This window comes from Trichosurus vulpecula, chromosome 1 (assembly GCF_011100635.1).
Source record: "Trichosurus vulpecula isolate mTriVul1 chromosome 1, mTriVul1.pri, whole genome shotgun sequence".
In the NCBI taxonomy this organism is placed as follows: domain Eukaryota; kingdom Metazoa; phylum Chordata; class Mammalia; order Diprotodontia; family Phalangeridae; genus Trichosurus; species Trichosurus vulpecula.
The window spans coordinates 382,643,267-382,664,690 of record NC_050573.1 but is presented as its reverse complement, the minus strand read 5'-3'; the positions used below and the strand labels follow the sequence as shown (position 1 = coordinate 382,664,690).

The following is a 21,424-nucleotide window of genomic DNA, read 5'->3' as shown; positions in this document are numbered from 1 at the left end:
AAAGAATCAGATATGACTGAAATGACTGAATAACAACAAAAATAGAATCATTAGACACAAATATGTATGTATGTAAAATCATTCTACACATACTTCTATTTATCATGAATAAATATACTGTGCTATAAGAAATAAGCTCATTGATCTTAAAAAAATGGATAGACTTGTGCAAAATAATGAAGAGTGAAATGAGCAGAACTAAGAGAATATTGTATACAGTAACAGCAGTATTGTTTTAGAACAACTTTGAGCAACTACGTTATCATTTTGACTATTATAAATACCCAAATCAACAAAAATAGAACCCAAGAGCTGGAAAGGAATCCTCGAAATCATCTAAATCAAGACTTCTTCATTTCATTGTTTAATCTTGGGCAAATTGCTTGCTCTCAGCCTCACTACCCTTACATATAAAAGCAGAGGATGAGACCAAATTACCTCTAATGTCCGGGCTAACTCTAAGCTATAGAATCCTTTGATGTCACACACACAAGGGAGAGGACAGAGGTCCAGTTTCCTGACTTCTAGGACAGTCAAGCTTTACTGCAGTTTAAATTCATTAAAATAAATTCATTTGTGTTCAGATGATGTCTGATGCAGTAGGCCATCAACAAATATTAGCTGATTGATTTAATTCACAAATTTACATTTTTTATACTTTTCATAAAACTGTATTTTCTATTACAACCATTAGGTGGCATTTTAAGCCAACAGTAGCTTAAATAGGGAAATCACAGAAAATCTTTCTCAGTTTTTGGCTGAAAAAAAAATGCAAAAAGCTCTCTTTCCTCCTCTTCTTCCCTTTACTTTCTCTGCATCCACTCTGTCCCTTCTTTCCCGTGTACCCTTCTGCTGATTATCCCTTCCTTTGATAAATCTCTGAGGTTCAGATGTGTCATGAGCCATTTCTGGGTCAGGTACATTGAGAAATAGGTTGCACTATTGAAAACTTTTGAGATTGTATAAACCTGTCCCAAAAGCTGCAAGACACCAAAATCTTATATATGTCAAATAAAAGTTACTGTCATAACAAAAAAAAAGTTATAGGAATGTAGAGCTAGAGCAGAGGTTCCCAAACTTATTTGACCTATTGCCCTCTTAAAAAAAATTTACTCAGTGCCCCCCTAAGAAATCTACTTTCTTTGACCCTTTAACAGTTGTGTTTTTTATTTGCATCGTTTCAAAAAATATAAAATATGTTTAAATGATGCATCTTAAATATAATTTATTATAAATTTGTGGTTTTGTCTTGCATTGAAATTTTGATGGTGTAATATTACATCATATAACTGCATAGTATCATACTGTAAACAAGTCATTGCACGCACAATGCCAATGCATGCTAGACTTCCCAACAATGCGCAACATGCTTGCCTGCCGACACTTGCTTGTTAAGACCTGTTGGCAGACTTGACCACTGAAGGATTGTAACTTGTATTTTGTGTGGTTTTTTGGAAAAGAATGTACCATATTTCCCTATGTATAAGATGCACCTTAATTTTGGGGCCTGAAATGTGAAAAAAAAATGCATTACATAAAGTTATTGAACTCAAGTTTTATTCATCTGCTCACAGCTTTCAGGCATCTTTTGGGCAAGTCTGGTGCATGAATGTATGCTTAGTCCATTCCGTTTCATGAACCCGAAGCACCAATTGTGTCTTCCTTTGAAATCAGTAACTTCTTTTTCACCAGCAATTCTTCTTGCCTCATGCTGAACCGTCTTTGTGGACACAGCAATTCCAATTGCCCTTTGCTCCTCAATCTATATCTTCAATTCCTTCTCTAAATCAGGCCACTTTGCTGACTTGCCTCTCATGGCCTTCTTCTGCTGTGGTGTTTTTTTCAATAGGGTTTCTTCTTCCTGTAGCCAGTCTTGGATTGTTTTCTCAGTTGGAGGAGGACCAAACTTACATTCAGTAGCACGATTTCCATTCACTTTTGCAAACTGGATCGATCACTTTTAACTTGAATTCAGCATTCTACAAAAATCTTTCCTGAGCCATTTCTGGGCAGAATGTGGCAAAATGTAAACTAATATACCAGTAATGAGTGCTAAACAATGAGTGCAAAGACAAGTGTGAAAAAGCAGGAAATGCAAGTAAAAAAATCTACAACAATGAGTGCAAAAACAAGCACGATAAAGCGGGAAATGCAAGTAAAAAAACTACAACCACTGTATAAGATGCACCCAGTTTTTAGACCCCAAATTTTTCAGAAAAGGGTGCATCTTCTACCTGGGGAAATATGGTAATCACTATACTTTAATGCTGTTACACACCATATGAAACATGTATAAACAGTTTTTCAAAATTTCCTTATCTTCTCTTCTTATGCTTTCACTACTCCCTTATTTCTATTCAATGCCTCCCAATTGTACCTGAAACTACCCCCAATCATTCCAGCACCCCAAGGGGGTGATATCACCCACTTTGGGAACCTGTGATAGAGTTAGAAGGGACCAAAGAAACCATCAAGTCTACCCCACTTACCCCCATTGTATAGGTATAGAAACTGGAGCCCCAGGAGGTTGTGACTTGTCCTAGGTTGAGAAGGTCAGAGGCACAATTTAAACCCAAGTCTTTTGATTCCCCTCTCCAATGTCTACAAGGCTTTCCTTGTTCCAGAAGAGGTTAGCTATAAGTAGGGAGAGCAAGAGTGGTCTATTCTAGTAGGGAAGGAAGGACAAAATTGTATGGATAGAATGTAGATAGCCACCCATGAGGTTTTAATGAAGCAGTGCTAAAGGAATTCCCGTCATCCCCCAAATATGTCTTGCCATAGTGTAATGGGAAGAGCAATGAGTCGAATTCAAAGAGATCTGGGTTCTACCCTGGGCTCTGCTATACCATCGTAAGCAAATCATTGGATCTTTTGGGGCTTCAGTTTCCTCATCTTACCTGTCCTGCTTACCTTGAGGGGTTGTTGTGAGAACTAAGTAAGACAATGTATGTGAAAGCAATGTAATGTGACTACATGCTCTGTCAATGCTTCATGATCTCAAAGGTCACTTTCACTTCTAAAAGTCTGTGGTCTTTCCTTCAAGAACCAGCTATATTGCCAGAAATTCCCAGCTATGTCATTCCTTTGGGTTACGGTATGGCCTAGACCCAAAGACTCCAGTTAAAATACACTTACCTTACTTAGATATTGGTACCTATTAATCTAGCTTCTCTGCCTGGATGTCCTGCCAACATCTCAAGCCCAATTTGTCCAAAAATTACACTTATCTTTTCTCCTAAACCTGCTCTTCTTAATGGCATCGCTGTTTCAATCAAGGTTACCACCATTCTTTCACCCTTCCTCCCGTATCTGAACCTTTGTATTATTTGTGACTCATCCCTCTTATGGCCCATTAGTTGTTGTTAAGTCCTGTTCTTTCTATTCTTGGAGTAAGTCTTCTGTCCTTCCCCTCACCTCTACTTCCACTGCTATCATCCTAGGACATTCCCCATAACCACAGCCCTGGACTATTGTAAGAGTGTCCTAACAGGTCTCCTCACCTCCACTTTCTCCTTCTCTGACCCATCTTCCATACTGCTTTCAGAATAACTTCTACATGTGGTCCAGTCACTCCTCCACTAAAAAAAATCTTCAGTGATGTCCCATTGCCTCCTGAATAAAGTCCATGTTACTTTGCCTGATGCTCAAAGTCTTCCATATTCTAGCACCATCTAAAATTCCATGCTTCTTTCATATTCTCTTCCTCATACTGTATGCTCCACTAAAACTACAATGTCTTTATCCCCCAAATATAGCTCTTGCTTTTTCCATGTTCATGCCTTTGCTCCTACTGTCCCCTATGCCTAGAATACCCTCCTTCTCTCCTTGCCTGTTGAATTCCTACTCTTCCTTTGAAATCTTAACTCAAAAGCTACATCTTTTATTCATTTTTCTCTCACCTTCTATCTTGTCCTTGGTAATGAATTTTTCCCCCTCTCCTGTTCTATAAACCTCGAATGTAATGAAGATGTAACACTGTCTATGATAGGATTCTGTATATGTCATATCCCCACTAGAAAAAAAGCTCCATGAGGGCATTACAGTGTATTATATAATGCCTTTATGTATCTATTGCCTAGAACCAACTGACAATAAGTATTTTTGGACTGAATTGATCACAGAGCAGAAGAGTTCTGTGCATTCATTAGTACAGAAATAGTAGGCCCCGAGAGAGTAGAGTATGAGCTTATGAATAAGGGGAAGAGAGAAGCAGGATGGGAATGAGAAAGGTCTGATACTCTGGACACCATCCAGAGATAGACAGATTGGGTGGAGCAGCTCAGTTATCAATAAGAGACATTAATTAAGTTTCTTCTTTGCACAGGACTCTGAAGCAGTGTTTCGCATTGGGCTGGCTAATACTCACTTGTCCTCAAAAAATCTTACAATCCTAGACAGGAAAAACATAATACAAGATAGCCACTCTCTCGGCAAAAGACACCAGATTTCTGCATGCATTCCGCTATTTTTTATTTAAACAGTGCCAGATTGTCTCAAAATCATTAACGTCATGAATCTGTAGGTGGTGAGGTAGTGGTGAATCATTCCGTCTTCCTGCTTGGCATTCTAAATCATTTGCTATTCCATCTCGAGTACTCCCATCCCCTCTACCCACCGATGAAGCGGACCCTTTCCTCTCTGCCTTGGCTTTGCAGCTTTCCTTGCTTTCTTCCTCTCCCTCCCTGGGGCCTTGATCATTCAGGTAAATGCAACTCTGTGCTGTATGTGTGTGTGTGTGTGTGGAAAGGCTTTCATTGTGCCATGGGACTTTTACCCATCCTCCTCCTCATTAGGGCTGATTCCCAGAGGTACCACGAGTAAGTTACCCTTTTATTTATCTTTGGCAATGTATTTGCCCCGCTTGGTTTATTTGTAGTATTCATAGGTGATGATGGCATGAGGCATGAGAGATCTATTCCCATGATGGTTAACTAGATATAAAAACAAGAGCCTGACAATTCTCCCAAGGTTTTGCTATGCATTTGAGAGGAATGAGATAGGATATAGATCATGCAGTGATCTTATCTTTCATTTATCTGACTATATCTTACACGAATGCTATCCTTTGATCCATGGCCTTGCTTTTTTTTTTTTTGAACCGTAGCTGGGCTCACTGGGCTTTCTTAACTTTCCCTTCTGATATCTGTCTGACTATCTTTTCTATCTACTGGTTTCCTTTTTTTCTCCTGTCCTTTATTTCTAGCAAGACTGAGGATTGGGGATATTTGAATGAAGATGGAGAGCTCGGCTTGGCCTACCAAGGCCTAAAGCAAGTTGCCAGGTCAAATAATATTCTTTCCTTCCTGTTTCTGCTCTGCCTGTCTATGCCTGTTCAGCTACTTGCTCTGGCTTCATGTTAACAGAGTAGAAGTCGGGTCACAGGTTACCCACTCTCCTGATGTCTCTGTCCTGTTCTTACTGTTCTTTTTGTAGCAGGGCTAGAGCCTCCTTGTGAACAGGGGAATCATGGTGGTCACAGTACCTTACATTTTTTCCAGAACTGGAGTGTTTGCTAAGAAATGCCATGTATGTTTTCTCCTTTGATTCTCAAAACCACCTGATGCAGGTAGGACAGATATTTTCACCCCCATTTTACAGATGAAGAAAGTGAGGAACAGAAAGGTTAAATGACTTTGCCCAATGTCATACGGCCGGTGTTAGAGCTGAGATTAAGAAACCCAGGTTTTCAATTTTTAAGACGTAATTTTTATCATTAACTTAAGCAGTCTTCACAACAGTCATCAAATAAACAAGAAACAAGAAGGAGAATTGGACTTGGAATCAAGAGAAACCTGGGTTTGAATTTCTCTGGCTCATGATAGCTGTGTGACCATGGGCAAGTCACCAAACATCTCTGATCCTCAGTCTCTCTTTTATAAAATGCATATACTAACCCCTGTGGTGCCTACCTCATTAGATGGTTATGAGGATCAAATGGAAAAGTGAACGTAATGCACCTGTAAAATTTAAAGCAATTATTTTATCAATAGCAAATAATATCAATTATTTTTACTAACAAATTGAGGAATAAAATTGTGCATAAATTATTTATATTCTGCCACAAAAGGTAACGTTCATTTTAGCAAAACAGTGACAAAAATATCTTATTTGCTATGTGCCCTTCTGTTCATTTTTCCATCTGTACTGAATTTTATTGCTCTCAAATCGCAGTCATCAGTGTATGAGAGAGGCAGCGAGGCCCGGCCCCGTGAATAGAGGGCTAGATAGACCCGGAGCCAGGAAGACCTGGGTTCATATTCTACCACTGACATATCCTAGCCATGTGACCCTGGGCAAATCACCTGTCCAAGCCCCAGTTTCCTTATCTATAAAATGGAACATGCTCTTTCTTTTGTCTGGTTTCCTAGAGCTAAGGTGATGAGAGGAACGGCATTTCTGTTTCAGTGTCTACTGCATTTCCTCAAATGTCTGGTCAGTTGGCGACTAGGGTAGAGAGGATATGTGGTTGGGTGGGGATAACTCAGGAGATTGTGTTTATGCCCAGGATCTTGGATCTAGCTGCTATACACACACGCACACACATACACACAGATCTCACCTTCACAGGGGCAGCCCACGCTAGAGGCTTCGAGGCAAGAATGTAAGGTAGGACACGTCAAAACACATGTGCATTTGTCATTAGATCCTGGGTGAGCGATGTTCTGTGGACAAGAAGCCCAAGGCACCCACTCCATCAATTCCCTCCGGATCCCCTGCCCTACTTGTTACGTGAGTGGCCATAGCACTCAGGGTCTGGACTCTCTGAATTCCATTCAGCCTTTCATTCCTACTGACCTTCCTGGTGTCCAGTTATTTTTTATACCTCAGAGGTGCCCTGACCTTCGGGGCTGACACTTTCAAGCAGGACATTGTCCTGGAACAGTAACATAATTCAAGCTGTAAATCCCCAGCCCCCTTCATGGGAGTTAAGTGGTTGGTGATGAGCCCCCTCATTGATTTCCAGAAGAAGTCTCCCAAATAGTGACAAACTATGCCCAGCATGACGTCTGTGTGTTCATTTCCCAGACTCTAATGACTTCAAGAGGCTGTGTCCATCTCCGACCTCCCACGCTAAATGGTTTGTCTTACATGAATGCTACGGCATCTATACCCCTGAGGTGAGGTATAGTGGATAGGGCATTGTAGTTGAAGTCAAGAAGACCCAGGTTCAAATACTCCCTCAGGTATTTCCTAGTTTCATGGCCCTTAAAAAGTCATTTTCCTTCATTGCTCTGCAGTTCTCTCATCTGTAAAATGGGGGTGTTAGAACTAATGACTGGTCTCTGAGGCCCCTTCCAAGTCTTAATCTACTACCCTATGATCTGACATGTACATGTGGTATAAGATGGGCTGGTCTTTATCATAGTCATCGCAAGTATTGATGATGTATCTGCTCTATACGCAACACTGTGCTAGGGCTAATTATGTTTTTCCCTTGTATCCTAAAAAAGGCTGGGGGATGGATTTGTGTCTAGTAAGCTCTGGGCTTTACCTAGAACACAATTCTCCAGCCTATCTAGAATATCGACATTTTGTATGAATAATAAATACTGGATATTTTAGAGTGAAACTAGGACTCCACAGTCAATATTTACTGCTAATTTCCTTCTTTTCCCCTCATGGGCCTGAAGAGACAGTGCTCAAACTTCATCCTCATCCTCATTCACTAAACAATAAAAGATCACATTTATGTTGCTGCTAAAAAAGCTTAACGAGCTTTATGACTGCATGTGCCTTCTCATTGGAACCTCACAACAATTTGGTGAAAAGAACATAAAAATTATTACCATTTTACAGATAAGGAAACTGAGGCTCATAGAAGTTAAATGACTGACCCAGTCATAGAACTATTAAGTGACAGGCCTGGGACTCTAATTCTGACTCTCAAAGCTCATTACACCGTATTACTTCTCAAGGAGCAGTGACTCACCCAAAGTCTCACAGTTAACTCAAATCTAGAACCCCTAAAGTTGCCTTTTCCTTTCTTCCAGTCATTTAATCTAGATCCCTCTGCCTCCAACGAGCAAACCAACTGATGTCCTTAAAGTCAACTTGAACTTTCTGTTACTATTTTTTTCAAAGCTTTAAAAAAATACACCTCTGCAGGCAGGTAAATAGAGGATGCTAGGGGCAGGGGGACAAATATTTTCCCCTCCAAAATTTCATGATGATACAGTGGAAAGAACAAGCAGTCTGGGAGTCAGTAGTCCTAGATTTAAATCCTGGCTCTGACCCTTCCTAGCTGTGTGATCTTGGACAAGTCACTTTACCCTTTCCTCGTCTGTAAAATGGGGATGATGATGCTCATGCTTCCTACCTCACAGGGTGGTTGTGAGGAGGGTGTTTTGCCAACTTTCAAGCTCTATGAAATGCAAACTGTTATTTTTATGAAAAGGGAAATAACTAATGACATCATCTCATCAGTCACTCAGCAAGCACTTGTTAATCCCTCCTCTGTGCTAATGTTTTCTCCCGACAGGAGGGCTCCCGTTTGGGCTTCATGGTGAGTGTCAGTATTTTTCCAGTAGCCGTAGCACTGTAGTAAAATGTGAGAAGTTAATCTTTGCTCATAGAGATAGGCCTTACTGCCAAAATTATCTGTATTTACCATGAAGAGTTCAAAAGTGAGACAGGTCAAAGCCACCCACTTGTCAAGCCCTGTGACTGGCCCTTTCTAGCCATTAGCTTCTCAGGGATGGTCTTGCTTGCTCGTCCCGAAATTCTCGTTTTCTCCGTCCTGTCAGTCAGTGTGTCAGCCTACATCCCGTCCTCTGCTGGGGGTCAGCTTGTGCTGCTCTTCTGAGAAGCCGGCCTAGTGTTCTGTGTTCTGCCCTTCTCAGCTGGGAACAGAGAAGTCAATGTGCCCTCCTTCCTCTTGTAGGTTGCTGGAAGCCCAGCTCCAGGCCCAGAGCCGAGAGCATGAGGAGGAGATGGAATCTCTGAGGAGCCAGATTGAGACCTTGAAGGAGGAGATGGACAAGCAGCAGCAGACCTTCTGCCAGACACTCCTGCTGTCTCCCGAGGCCCAGGTGGAGTTTGGAGTCCAACAAGAAATATCCCGGCTGACCAATGAAAACCTGGTAAGGAGACCACGTTTACCTCCTGAAAATCCTGTCTCAGTAGAAATGCGTGTGGCCACAGCCTCAGCAGCATGGTTACCCCAGGTCATGATCTTGCCCGTGGAGCAGGAATAAGAGCCACATGATGCATTATTATATCAGCACAACAAATTCCAGGTAAGCATCTACTGCATACTAGGAACAGTACAGATACTAGAGAAGAAGAGCTTATAGTCTGGGTGGCAGCTAGGTGGTGCAGTAGATAGAACAGCAGCCTTGTAATCAGGAGGACCTGAGTTAAAAAAATGTCACTTCTGACATAATTGTGTGACCCTGGGCAAGTCACTTAACCCCAGTTACCTCAAAAAAAAAAGAGCTTACAATCTAATTAGGGAGGAAAGATGTACGCACTTGAAACATATAACTACAAAGGAAAACACAATGTGAGAGTCCATGGGATAAATGGTAAATTTACAGAAGGGAAAGATCAATATGGGCTAGAGTGAGTTGGAAAAAGGTGGGACTTGAGCTAGGCCTTAAAAGGTAAGTAGGTGAGAAGAGACTCAGGCTCATAAGCAAGGGTATGCTGGTAAATATTTAACAACCAGCTCTCTTTCTCCCCGCCAAAAAAACGTGACACACTTTTAAGTTTAATCTGCATTATTAACATTTGCTCCATTACTTTCTTGAGTCTGGACGATCAAAACAAATCAAGCCTTGATTTATTGTGTCTGCCAATTTCTCAGGTACAAATGCTCACACTGAAAATTTAACTCTCGGCACTTGTGAGCCAATATGAGCTGGCTCCAGAATACCCCTATTTGTAGGGGACATTAAGGAAGTCAAAATTCCTGAAGCAGAAACTTCATGTTGGGGAGCTGTGGGAAATAAGGTGGAACTACCACCATGGTATATGAGGTTTCTGACCAAGGTTTGGGCCCTTGATAATACCTTGACCCCTTGGAATTTTAAAGGCACTGTGGATTTCTTTTTTTTTTTCATCCAATTTTGCTTTATTTTCAGATCCATATTGTCCCCCTCCCCCTTCTCTACTCATTGCAAAGGCGGAAAAAAAAACTATTACAAATCTATAGCCATGCAAAACAAATTCCCTCATTAGCCATATCTTAAATAAGAAAGAGAGAGAGGGGAGGAAGGAGGGAAGGAAGGAAGATAGGTTTTGAAGGTGGATAGTATGTTTCATGATGAATTTTTTAGAATTGTAGCGAGTCGTGTTGATCAGAGTTGCTAAGTCTTTAAAAGTTGATTATCATTAAGATGTTGCTGTTACTGTATAAGTTGTTTTTCTGGTTCTGCTCACTTCACTTTGCGCCAGCTCATACAAGTGTTGCTGAGTTTTTCTGAAACCATCTTCTTCATCATTTCTTACAGTACCAAGTATTCCATCATAGTCATATATCATAACTTCTTCAGCCATTCCTCAATCAATGCCCCCCCCAAATTTCTAATTCTTTGACACCACAATAAGAGCTGCCATAAATATTTTTTGCACATAGAGATCCTTTTCTTCTTTCTTTGATCTCTTTGGGATATAGACCTAGTGGCAGTATTTCTGGGTCAAAGGTTACGCACAGTTTAATAGCTTTGGGAGCACAAGCACTGTGGACTTCAATAGTTGTTTCATGTCCAAAACCCAAGGAAAGACAACGTGGTTTAGTGAGTAGATAGACTGTTGGACTCATATACAGGAAGACCTCAATATAACTCCTTCCTCTTAACATGCTTGATCAGTGTGACCATGAGTAATTTATCAACCTCTATGCCCAGTTTCTTCTTCCATAAAATGGTAATGATCATGCCTATAGGACCTACCAACAACCCCCACCCTCCCTCAGGCTGTTCTGAGGATCAAATGAGATAATACCAGAAGTTTCTTGAAGTACTGTCCAGCAATGTCATTTGTTATTTTGAAATAGGAACCAATAACGTCCCTTGTATATGGATAATCAGATGAAAGGGGAATGGATTTAATGTCCAAAATTAACATTTTTGCTATTATTGTTGTGAAATTTGAAAACATTGTAGCCTATTTTATGACATTTTATTGAAGGAACTGGCTATGTTTTAGCATTGGGAAGAGAAACTAAAGGAAGATGATAAGCTGTCTTCAGTGTATTTCAAATACATTATCTCATACTGATCAGCATTGTTTTGTTAGCCCCAGAGGCTAGAACAAGTACCATGGGATAGAACTTGAGATAGAAATTTGATAACATTTAGAGCTGTCCAAAAGTTGAATAGGCTGCCTGGAGAGGCCATCAGTTTCCCTTTCCTGGAAGTCTTCAAAAGAGAAGCTAGACAACCATGTGTTGGATGGGGTATAGTGAGGATTCCTTTTACATGGCGGTTGGTCTCACTGGCTGCTGAGGTCCCTTCTAATCGAAATTCTGTAATGCTATTGTAAATATTTGTGTCAGAGTCTCCCTTTGAACATAAAAATCCTAGATACACTTTGGGAGAACCTCATACTTATTTGGCTCATTGCTCCCCACCCAGGCAGAAACTCAGAATTTGTGTATTTGGCATTCACAGACAAGGTGCCCATCAGCTCACTAATCTGGCTTATTGCCTCCACCCAGAATGAACCTGGGAACTCTAGCTAATTTGACATTCTCCCTAAGGTAGCTATAAGCACCTTTGATAAACACCAAAGTTCACCACACTTCAAAACATAATGCAGTTTTATTTCACAGTAAACGGCACAGAAAGGACATGTAGCCAGGTTCATGAGAGTCTGGGACAGGGGTTCTTTTTTTTTTCCTCTGCTGTTATTCTTAGAATAATGTTTTAAAATGCATTTAATAAAATACGTAGGATTACAAAGTAAATCAAACAAGTTCATGAATTTCTAGTCTAAAAATTACCCTCTGCAGTAGACCTCTGCTATTACCCTCTGCCTTTAAGAGGTTTGTACCATGTTTGTAACTAACCTGTGAGGGGTCCCTTACATGAGAAAGAACTTCTAAGCCTGTGGAGAGTTGAGACCACAAATCCCACCACTACTATTTACTTTTATGCCAAGGGAGAAAGGGCCCAAAATTAAAGACAAAGAGAAGTGTTCTAGGTCAGAGCTGTCAAACTCCTTAATGCCAACCAGATTAAAATGTAATTGGGAAATGTTTAACAAAATAAATAAAAATATAAAATGAATAATGTTAATTTGTGGTATTCTAAGTCACTATGTGGCCACATCACTGACATAGATTGCCTTCAGGAAAATCCAAAGCCCCTTTAAATGACCTTAAACTTTTCTCAGAAAAAAACCCATCTTTTTAATACCAGTAATCTACCAATTTAGTGTTATAACTGTGAGTTGTGTAACACTACAATTGCAAAGAATTTAAAATGAGGGCTCACTAGGGCAAAGGAGAAAGCATGTGGTAGGTATGATCCATCGATAGCACGTAACAAAGAATTGTGAAGGAGAATTGTAGTAAAAGATGTCACTAAAGAACTGTATGATCAAAAAACAAAAAAGACAGCTTAATCACATGGCAAAATCAAGGGACAACAGTGCTTGACCCCAGAAAGTCCACATGGCCCCTGTATACTTCACTAACATTGTAACTGTCAGGAGAATTGCAATGTCAGAAAAAAAGAATGGCACCCAGTATTTTGGGTAGGTCCTCTCTGTCAAATGTAGAAGAGTATCTTTCCCAGGCCAACAGTGTTTATAAAGAGCAAATTGCTTGCTTTCTCAATGAAGAAGGAGGGGAGGGAGGGTAGAAGAGAATTTAGAACTCAAAATTGTAAAAAAAAAAAAAAAAAAAAAGGTTAAAATTGTTTTACATGTAATTGGGAAAAAATAAAATATATTTTTTCCTAAGGGAAAAAAAGAATATTATAAAGGGTTATGCTCCTCAAAGGCCTGGGGAGCCAGGAAGTGGACACGAAGAGAAAGAACATTCCAAATTGTGGGGGACAGCCAGTGAATATACTGTGGAAAGTCAGCATTGAAAAGTCAGGATATGGAGTGTCCTGGGTAGCAAGGACGCCAGTGTCACTGGATTTCAGAGTAAATTATAGAAGGGGGTGTGTAAGGAGTAAGAAAACTGGTTTGGGGCAGCTTATGAAGTGCTCCAAATGCCAAACAGAGGGTTTTATATTTGATCTTGGAAGTGCTAGGGAGCTACTGGATTTTATTGAGTGGGTGGGTGACATGGTGAAATCTGCCCTTTAGGAAGGTTAATTTGCTAGCTTAGCTAAGGGAAAGAGAGATCAGAATGGGGAGAGACTTGTAGTAAGGGGACCAGTTAGCAAGCTAATGCAGTAGTCCAGGCATGAGGTATGATAAGGGACTGCACCAGGGTGGTGGCAGTGTCAGAGGAGAGAAGGGAGGCAGTATGTGAGAGATGTTACCAAGGCAAAATCAAGGCCTTGGCAATGGAGGGAAAAAGGGACATCCGTATGAATGAGTTGGCATCCATATCAATGTGCACACTAATAAAATCATGGAACTCTCAAGCAATAAAACTGGGCGAGGTGATCACTCTCTAAGAGGAAGCCTGCTAAGCTGAATGAGGCTGAGTCTGCCTCTAGCTGGCACGAGATAAGGCCAGGAAAATAGTAGGGAAAGAGGTAGTACTGCCCAGCAATCATTACATGGTATGGCCATGGAGCCTCAGGTTCCAGCCTCACCCCTGATACATTGACTTTGCCACCCTTGGCAAGTCATCTCTCGGTGCTCTGGGCAACTCTTTCAAACAGAGAGCTAACCTGAATTGGCAGAGGGAGCTTCCTGACCCAGGGCTTTACTGTACCGATGACGTCACTCATCAGACCCTTCCCTGTCCCCTTGAAGGGGATGGACACCTGACTGACTGTTAGGGGCCTCAGTGGTAAGAACTGAGAGACTGCAAGAGTGCCCCAGGGCCTTGGGAGCCAGGGAAGAAATTAAAAGGATGCTGTGTCCAAAAGGAAGATAGGCAAATCAGTGGAGAAGTTAAGACCTCCTGGTCTTTAGTAATCCCTCTCTCTTACTACGTGGGCCAACTTTTTCTCTCCCTCATGAGCTGTTCCACTTTAGAGCAGTTACCAGAGCTGCCCAACAAAATACTCCATGATCTTTTAGTCAGCAAACATTTGTGATGAACTATAAGTGAGTAGTGTGGAGATACGGAGATACAGAAGTAGTAGATAACTGCTTAGTTGAGCCCACAAGGGCTAGGGGGAACCTGAAACTTACTACAGGTCAAGGCAAGTAATGTGGGGTTCCCTCCTTGAATAAATTCTCACCCATAGATAATTTAGAGGATTAGGGAGTTAGGGGGACAAGGGAAGGAATTTCACATAAGCACCAGCAAAGAAAAATGCAGAAAATTGACCCACACTCTAACATACTCTCCTTCCTGAATCCTGGGCACACAAATTATGATTATATTATATATAGGGTCTTTTGTTTCAATTTAGGATATTATTCTCTATCTCTTCTCATGGTGTTGAGATGGCTGGAGAATCCTTTTTCAAGAGAAGTTGTAATTTACCTAAAGTCCCATAAGTGGTAGGTGTGATGGAGCCAGGGATCTGAAGCCAGATCCTCCAACTCCAAATCGCATTTGCCCTAGTCACAAATTTATGTTGTTAACTATAGTACTCTCTACATAAAGTAAAACTGCATTTTCCAATATTTCCCTAAAATTGCCACTTGCAAACTCAAAAACTTTCAAACTTGTTCTAGTGTAGAGTCAGCTGAAAGACACAGGAATGTTTTGCACATGAGTCCCTGGAGAGCTATGATAAATAAGCCGAAAGAGCTTGACTAAGGGATAGTCTCGATTCTGGCTCATGTTTAAGGGCTTTCCCCTTGTACCCCAGCGGCTCGAGAGAGATAACACGTCTCTCGCGCTGCTCTGTCCCTGAGGACTAACTCTTTCATCTGGGACAGTCTAGTTATCCTTTATGAATGTGTTGTATATAAGAAAGCAAAGAGATTTTCCTGATGCCTAAACTGGCAAAAGACCAAGGTAAATGGAATATGGATTACTAGGAAATTCTGTTGCTTCAGAGTAGATTTAAAGGGTAACAACTTCTCAAAGTGGTGAGTTGGATGCCTAAGAAAGAAAAAGTAATTGTATTTATCTAAGATCTCCCATCCTTCCCATCCTCTCTCTTATTCTATTGTTCCAAGCAGGGTCCAGTTCAGTGCTAAGAATCTAACCAGGCCTCTACTGATCCACAGACCAAGTTCTAAGAGCTAATTCTTGGCTTCATGTCTAACTGATATGTAAGAATCGATTTCATAATCTTGGCCATGCAATACTATTATGGATTTCCCATCTTTTCATTTGGACCCTGTTCTCAGAGGAGCCTTGATTAAAGAGAGAGATTAATTCATACCATTGTTGTGTAGAAGGGGCACATTACATGTACATATATAGACAAATTTTGGTGTATGTATACACATGTTGTTTGGTTGTTTTGGTTGTGTCCAACTCTTCGTGACCCCATTTTGGGTTTTGTTAGCAAAGATACTGGAGTAGTTTACTATTTCCTCTTGCATCTCATTGTATAGATGAGGAAATTGCAGTAAACAAGGTTAAGTGACTTGCCCAGAGTCACAAAGCTCATAAGTGTCTGAGGCCAGATTTGCATTCAGGAAGATGAGTCTTCCTGACTCCTGGCCTGGAGCTCTATCCACCGTGACACCTAGCTGCCCATTTGTGGAGTGGGGAGAGGTATAGATGTGGCTGAAGATCAAAAACTTGACAGATGATCCAGATGAAAAGTACAGGGTGTTAAGAAGACATTGACCAAGCTTGGATCCCTGCTATAAAACTGAAGATGTGGGAAATTTAAACGAGTTTAGAAACTTGTAAAAACACCCTCATTTCTCCAGAGCCACATTAGACAGACCATCTCCTTTAAACCAAACAAATGATTACCCTTAGCAGTAGAAATGTAAGTGGAGTCACCTGCCATGGTGAAAGCATGGTGTAAGTCAGCCTTTAAAATGAGCCCCCATCCAGAGCACCCAGGTCTTCAGAGTTAGCAAATGAGCTCATATATATGTGTGTGTGCATGTGTGTATGTATGTGTGTATATATATATGCATGTATATATAAATATATGTGTGTATATATGTGTTTGTGTGTATATATGTATGTATGTGTGCGTGTATATATGTATGCTATTTTATTATTGCGATGAGGTCGTTACATTATCTTTAAGAGGACCAAGCTGGCATTGCATTGGAGGATGGGAGAGAAGAGAAGAGCCTCCCCCTCCGCCTACTTCATGGACTACAGGGAAAGGTGGCAGATGACACTAATAACAATGAAATCATTCCCAGCTGCTCCAGGTCCCTCATGGCCATCGCTCAACTAGCTTCATTCCCAGTGGTTGCTGAGGACTCCGGTGGGGCTGCCCCCACCGTCTCTCAGCTCTAATTGTCCTTGCTCAGTCCTGCTAGTCACATACCTCACCCAGGTCCATTCCTTTAGAAGGTACACCTAAGTTGGGTGTGTGCTTCCTTAGGGGTTGGTGGGGTAACGAGAAACTGTGGCATTTGACAGGCTGCCAGGAGGCTTGAATGTAAATATATTTGTCCTGTCTTTAATGTGAGAACAGACTCTGAATTGGACCTGGATTCCTGGCAAGGTGTGGCTCCAGGCTCTCCGACAGTGCCTTGTATTCTTTCAGGGACAGCTGCTGGCAGGGTCCGGATGAGCCCCGTTCTTGGAATACACAGGGTTCACTAAAGTCAAGTTTATATACCTTTCTCCTCTAACTTCTTCCTTTTGGTTTTAGGACCTCAAAGAATTGGTAGAAAAGCTGGAAAAGAATGAAAAGAAACTGAAAAAGCAATTGAAGATTTATATGAAGAAAGTCCAGGATCTAGAAGGTACTTAATAATGAGAATTGGCAGTGCTGGGCATGGGGAGGGAAGGGGCAGGGCCTAGGATTAGGTAGTTGTTTTAAGAGAAATTTATCTGGTGAAACTGAATTGTTGTTTCTTATTTTCTGCCAAGAACTTTCCTGCCTTTTCTGGGACTTCTTCCTATTTATCAAGATTTTGTTCTGTTCTTTTTTCCCTCTGAGTGCTACATCACTTCTTTTTGACAGATTATTAGGCCCCTCAGTATGATGCGTAAGGTGCTATACTAGACATCGGTGGGGGGGATTAAGATGAAAGTGACACGTTCCCCAAAGAACTAACATACCGCTAGGTAAATACAACATGTATAGCCATAAACTCTATTACAAAATACATTGTAATAAGGGCAAAGAGATTGAAACAAGTGCTCTAGGAAAATTTGAGGAGGAGGAAATCACTCTTAGACATAAGACAGAGATTCCTGGAGATGATGCCTGAGCTGGGCTTTGAAGGAAGAGCAGAACTTCAACATACATGTTTCCCCTTGCTCAGTTGTTCACTCGTGTCGAATTCTTCATGACTTCGTGGGGTCTTCTTGGTAAAGATAGTAGAGCAGTTTGCCATTTCCTCTGCAGCTTGTTTTACAGATGAGGAAACTGAGGCAAACAGGGCTAAGTTACTTGCCTAGGGTCACTCAACTAGTACGTGTCTGAGGCCAGATTTGTACTCAGGAAGATGAATCTTCATCACTTCAGGCCCAGTGCTCTACATACTGCCTCACTTACCTATCCATACACATCCTCAGCTATTCAGAAAACTTCCAGAGCTTTCCATGACCTACAAGATAAAGCCCCTCCACGGTCCCTGTCAACCTCTCTCTCCTTCTTTCTCCTTACTCCCTAAAAAGTCCCTTGCCTACCACTTCAGCTGTAATGAATTTTCAGTCTGCCTTCTAACATGTCTTCCCTCCACCACTTTTTGGACTTTTAGCATATTATACTTTCGTATTGTTATCTATATGCACACAGTTGAAACTCATGGATAAACCAGTTGAAAGTAGCTGTGTCATGCTTTATAAGTCGTTGTGTGCCCTCATGGCCCTGCGCACAGTAGGTCCTCAGTGAAAGTTTGTCAGTGGAGAGTCTCCAGTTCATGCATACCAGCCTCTTGCATTATGTCAACACCTCGAGGCTTCTTTCACTTGGTTCAAGCCAATCAGTTTCATTTTTGTTTTTGTAGGCTACTGAAATACAAGAAGCTCGGTTATATGATAAGTCTTTCCAGAAACCTGCCCAGCCTTTGGGAGCCTCAAGTACCTCCATGTATGAGCTAACCAACTGGAAAAAAAATTGACTAATTGCTTCTAGAAAGCCCAGGATCTATCAGTTCTGAAACCCCCATGACCCATAGATAAGGATTGTTATGAAATGCCTTGTTTTGAGGTTAGAATTGTTTAACCAAAAGATGTGCTGCTGGCCATTGCCCCTTTTCTTCTCATGGAATTAAGGGCCATCCATCATCCCTAATGTGACACATCCCTCTGTGGAGAGATCAGAATTTTCAAACATGGATAGACTAAGGCCTTTGAGGTCGTCTAATCCAGCCCTTTGTCCCTAGGGCCTCTAAGTGAAGCATCCAATAAAAATGGCTCCCTCTTACCCTTCATTACAACTTTATAGAGAAGACAGCACTTTTTTTTTTCATTTTTATCTTTGTATCATAGTATCTAGAAACAGAGATCTGGCCTGAGAGTCAGGAAGACATGCATTCAAATCCCCAACGTACACTGACTGTGTTACCCTGGTCAAGTCACTTAACCTCTCCATGTCCCCTTTAGCTCTATAAGTTGCTGAGCAGGTGCTCTGGTAGAGGGAGTTTCCTCACTGACAATTCCTTATGTCAGTGGTATCATGGGTCAGGTTTTTTTTTAATTACAATGTTTAGCACAGTTCATGACTCATGGTAAATACAATCAAATGCTTATGAAATTAAATTGAATTCTGTAACCATTCACAGTACTGTCTCACAACTCCCATGGTCCTTTTGCTTCAGATTGAGCCCACTCTCTCTCCCGTGATCCTAAGTGGAAACACAGAGCAACCTGTTATTAAGGTTGTTGTCATATGTCCTGCAGGCAGCTGGACTAGACCCTGCCCTGAAGAGAACATGCAATGTTAGAACAATTAAGAACAATAGAAGGCAGCGTCTAGTGAAATCCTGGAGACTCTTGGGAGAGGCCAGAGTATTCTGTCCCGAGGGAAGCTAAAAGCCTTGAAGTGTCAGGTGGTGGCCTGACCTTCCTTCCACTCACTGGTTAAGGGTCTTCCCCTCCCAGATTGATTCTTTTGTGTAATTGTGCAAATTAGACAAAGTGAGACCTGGGAAAGACCTTAGCTTAAAAAGGCTCCCACTGCATCCTGGGCCATCTGCAGTCATCCTGACTTTTGTCTTGCCACTGGATGCTGATGACTCTGGAGGGGAGAGTGAGGCTGATGATGCTGCACAGCTCTGTGTCACTTAAATCCAATTCACTAGTGAGTAGAGACATCACCCTCCTGATGTCGTTGGTCCTCTTCGACAATGAAGGACGAACAGCAAACACCAACAGCGATCTGATTATCAGCATCTCACTAGCCTTCCAGCTGGTCCTAGAATTTATCTGACAGTATCAATTAATGCTTCTTTTTGTCTTTCTTCCTCCTTTAGCTGCCCAAGCATTAGCACAGAGTGAGAGAAAGCAGCATGAGCTTACCAGACAGGTCACAGTCCAAAGGAAAGAGAAGGATTTCCAAGGGATGCTGGAGTACCACAAAGAAGATGAACCCCTTCTCATTCGGAATCTGGTGACAGGTTAGAATGCTTCATGGCCCTCATTTCAAAAGCTGCTTTGGAAACTATAGGACAATTGGTTAAAATGAAATTTGGTCCTCGGTGGGTCTGGTTATATCCAAGCCTAAGCTTGTGGGAATTTGAAGAAGGTTATCCCTTTGGGGTTTATACTGAAGGCAAATTTAGACTGTGCTGATAGAGCCAGGGTGGTGCAAAATCCAGGGACAGGGTGCACCTCTCTGTGATTTCTGGGCTGGGCTGTGGATACTTTGACTCCTAGAGGTAAAAGTGCTTTCAGTGGCATAAAGCTGTAGACAACACCGGAGATGAAATGATTCATCTGTGGACATCATGCTGACTAATTACTGAGGAATCTTCTACTCTACCTGTTACTGCCTGACTCAAACAATTAGGGCAGGATGGTAGACTCAGGGTATCTGAAATGTGGAAGAAGTATTTTCCTTGAAGAGCTAAAAGAGATTGGGCTAAATGCATTTCAGGATCAGCTTGCATTCGTATGTATAAATGTGTGTGCATATATTTACATGTATTTTTAGGAGCCCTAGATTTATTCTTAGGGCAGGATGCCCTTCTCAAAGGGATTTTCCCTTTCATGAACCCCAAGCAGACCCTAGATTCAGCTCTCTAAAAGGCCTTTCTTCCTGCTGATGTCCCTAGCTGCTTCTGGCCATGACTTATTCCACAACAGAGGGAGTTACATGGGCAGCTATATTGGAAAACCTTGGAGTTTAGGGAAAGACTTATATCGGGAGATTGGTTTTTACTTCTGATAGTCAGTGACCCCCAAGCAAGTCATTCAACTGCTCTGTTTCCTCATACGACTACATGAATCCAACCAAGAAATAAACAAGAAAGAAGTTAAGGGTGTTAGAAATAATCGTCTTACCAAGAATTTCACCTGGACATGAGTGAATTTAGAAAAAAAGATTTTTATTTCACATCATTTCTGACAGGTGACTTGGCCTTTAACCCCTTGTGAAAAAGGGCCAGGTGCAAGCACACCTCAAGACAATTACAAACTCTTTTTATAACCATTCTGATTCAAATTTCCCCCCTTGCTCTCCATTGGCTAGATGCAACCTCCCGAAGTGCCCACTTCACCTTCTCTTACTTGATATGTTCCCCCTCAAACAGCTCGTTAAGCATGCGTACAAGCTTCTGACCTTTCACCTGATCAGAAGCCTGGTTCTGCTAGGTCACAGCTCTGATTAGAATCAGTAACCTCTGACTTACATTCTGTTATCACTTCAGTTATCACCCCTATAAAACTGGGAATAATTTTAATCCTGTGGAAACAGAGTTTCTTCTTTTGTTTCTCACAAGGAGATGAATAGAATTTTTAAAAAGTTAGATTTGATAGACCTCTGGAGAAAATGAATGGGAATAGAAATGAATATACCTTTTTCTCAGTGGTATATGGCACTTACACAAAAATTAACCACGTATTACAACATAAAAACCTCACAACCAGATGCTGAAAAGCAGAAATATTAAATACATCCTTTTTAGATTATGATGCCATAAAAATTGCATTCAATAAAGAGCCATGGATAGATTGATTAAAATTAATTGGAAACTAAATAATCTAATCCTAAAGAACTAGGGGGTCAAAGAATACATTCTAGGAAAAATAAATAATTTCATTAAAGAGAATGACAACAATGAAACAACGTACTAAAAT

The 21,424-nt window shown here is 41.2% G+C and overlaps 1 protein-coding gene across 1 annotated transcript in view; it reads left to right on the top strand.

Annotated features, from left to right (window-relative positions):
• The window catches only part of MYO5B (myosin VB), a 549,419-nt gene that overhangs the window by 503,595 nt on the left and 24,400 nt on the right, over positions 1-21,424 (top strand). The window contains exons 30-32 of the mRNA XM_036756694.1: positions 8,882-9,080; positions 16,827-16,920; positions 19,600-19,743. Of these exons, the coding sequence (XP_036612589.1) occupies positions 8,882-9,080; positions 16,827-16,920; positions 19,600-19,743 (437 nt within the window). The remainder of the gene's footprint in view (positions 1-8,881; positions 9,081-16,826; positions 16,921-19,599; positions 19,744-21,424) is intronic.